Genomic DNA, 1,776 nt, shown 5'->3' with positions numbered 1-1,776 from the left:
TCTATAGGAGAGCCGGGGGGGGGGGCATATCCAATACACAAACTTTACGTGATGTGGGAGGAGACACGTTCATCATATCATTCATAGGTGATCAGAGGGATAGGTTCAGCACAATATCTATAGGCAATGGAGACTCACCTGCCCACATGAGCAGAACGGCCACAATAATGATGATCTCTCCGGTCTCAAGCTGCCGCTCCTTGTCCACTCCTTGCACAGTGATGTCTCCTGATCACAGATAGACATGTTACATGTACTCTGATTATTCATAGGTCAGTGTAAATAAAAAGTGATACCATGTAACATTCAGTGGACCCCAATAAATGATGTTTGTGAAAGGGCACTTGGAGGGTCCTGGTGAAGGGTCCTGGCCAGGTCAGATGGCATGGTTTGGGAAGCAAGATGGAAAGCATCCTTGGCTGCTGGACAACGCATAGCAGCTTGAGAAGGTGTGCCATGGCAGAGTCAGGGGTCAGTGCTGCCTATCCTTATAAAAGGACAGTTCTAGCATTTCCCAGCAGCCAGAGGACATTGGCACACTTGTCACTCTCAGGGCAGTGAGGAGCTAGGAGCAGGCATAGGACATAATTATGTAACTGAGGAGGACATACTAAAAAGAGAAATCCTACAGCTAAATGAGGACAACCCATGGGTGAGCAGTAGAGGAAGGAAAGCTCCACAGATGATATCATAGAGGAACCACATAGCCAGAAGAGCCCCCTGGGGAACAGAAGAGTATTCCGGTTTTCCATCCTCTAAGTGCCCACCTCAGAGTTCTGCCCAGAAGCATTGGAGGGTCGTGGTATGAAGTAAAGGCTTTATTAGGCATTGTTTTTGGACATAGTTGGGCCATTTTCTACAGAATTTGCATATTTTTGGGAGTTCTGTTTATTCATCAGTGAAAGCAATTCAGTGTTCTGTTACTTATTCCCCCGGGGAGCAGCTTGGTAAAGTTACCGTAAGTTGTGGACTATGTGGGCTATAGAAGGTCTACAGTAAGTGCAATCATATGAAAGATGGCAGTATGTGAGGATACATAGAGGAATGGGACTTCCCAGATATCCAAAGCTGAATAAGTTGGGGGAGGGAAAGCATTATGGGAAGGGATGACCTCTGGTTTAGGGGAAGGAGGTGAATGTAGGTCATAACAACTGAGGTGGTTTAGCTTATAAGGGAGAGCTGTCTGGGAAGCAGGCCACTAAGTGTATGCACAAGGTAGGTCAGGGGAATTGGTGTGGAGAATAGGCAGGGGAAGTGGCATGGGCAAGAGTTGGGGGAAGTGGTATGGGCAGCAGGTAGTAGAGAGGGTAATGGGCAGTAGATAAGAGAATGGTGTGGGCAGTAGGTGATAGACAGGGCTGTGGTCACAGGTAGGAGGAGTGGTGTTGGCACTAGGTTAGAGACATTGTGTGGACAAGATGTAGAAGAAGTGATGTGGGCAGAAATGGCGTTGGCAGTAGAAAGGAGAAGTAGTGTGGGCAGGAGGAAGGAGGCGTGGAGCGGGCAGGAGGAGGCGAAGTGGTCTTGGCAGCATGTAGAAGAAATAATGTGGGCAGTAGGTGAGAGAGAACGATGTGATCAGTGGGTAGGGGAGTGGTGTGGGGAGTAGGCGCTGGAGAGTGGTATGGTCAATAGGTAGGCGATGTGGTGTAGTTGGAAGGTGATTGGGCAGGAGGTAGGAGGAGTGGTGTGAGTAGGATGTAGAAGTTAGTATGGGTAGGAGGTGATTGAGAGAGAGATATATGGGCAATTGATAGGGCAAGCATTAAGGACAGC

At 48.4% G+C, this 1,776-nt stretch overlaps 1 protein-coding gene across 1 annotated transcript in view; it reads right to left on the bottom strand.

Moving 5' to 3' along the window:
* The window catches only part of FNDC4 (fibronectin type III domain containing 4), a 21,614-nt gene that overhangs the window by 2,952 nt on the left and 16,886 nt on the right, over positions 1 to 1,776 (bottom strand). The window contains exon 4 of the mRNA XM_018574846.1: positions 139 to 228. Coding sequence (XP_018430348.1) covers positions 139 to 228 — 90 coding nt within the window. The remainder of the gene's footprint in view (positions 1 to 138; positions 229 to 1,776) is intronic.

This window comes from Nanorana parkeri, unplaced genomic scaffold, assembly GCF_000935625.1.
Source record: "Nanorana parkeri isolate BGI_ZX_2015 unplaced genomic scaffold, ASM93562v1 scaffold3283, whole genome shotgun sequence".
Lineage (NCBI taxonomy): Eukaryota > Metazoa > Chordata > Amphibia > Anura > Dicroglossidae > Nanorana > Nanorana parkeri.
This window is presented reverse-complemented; position numbering and strand designations above follow the sequence as displayed.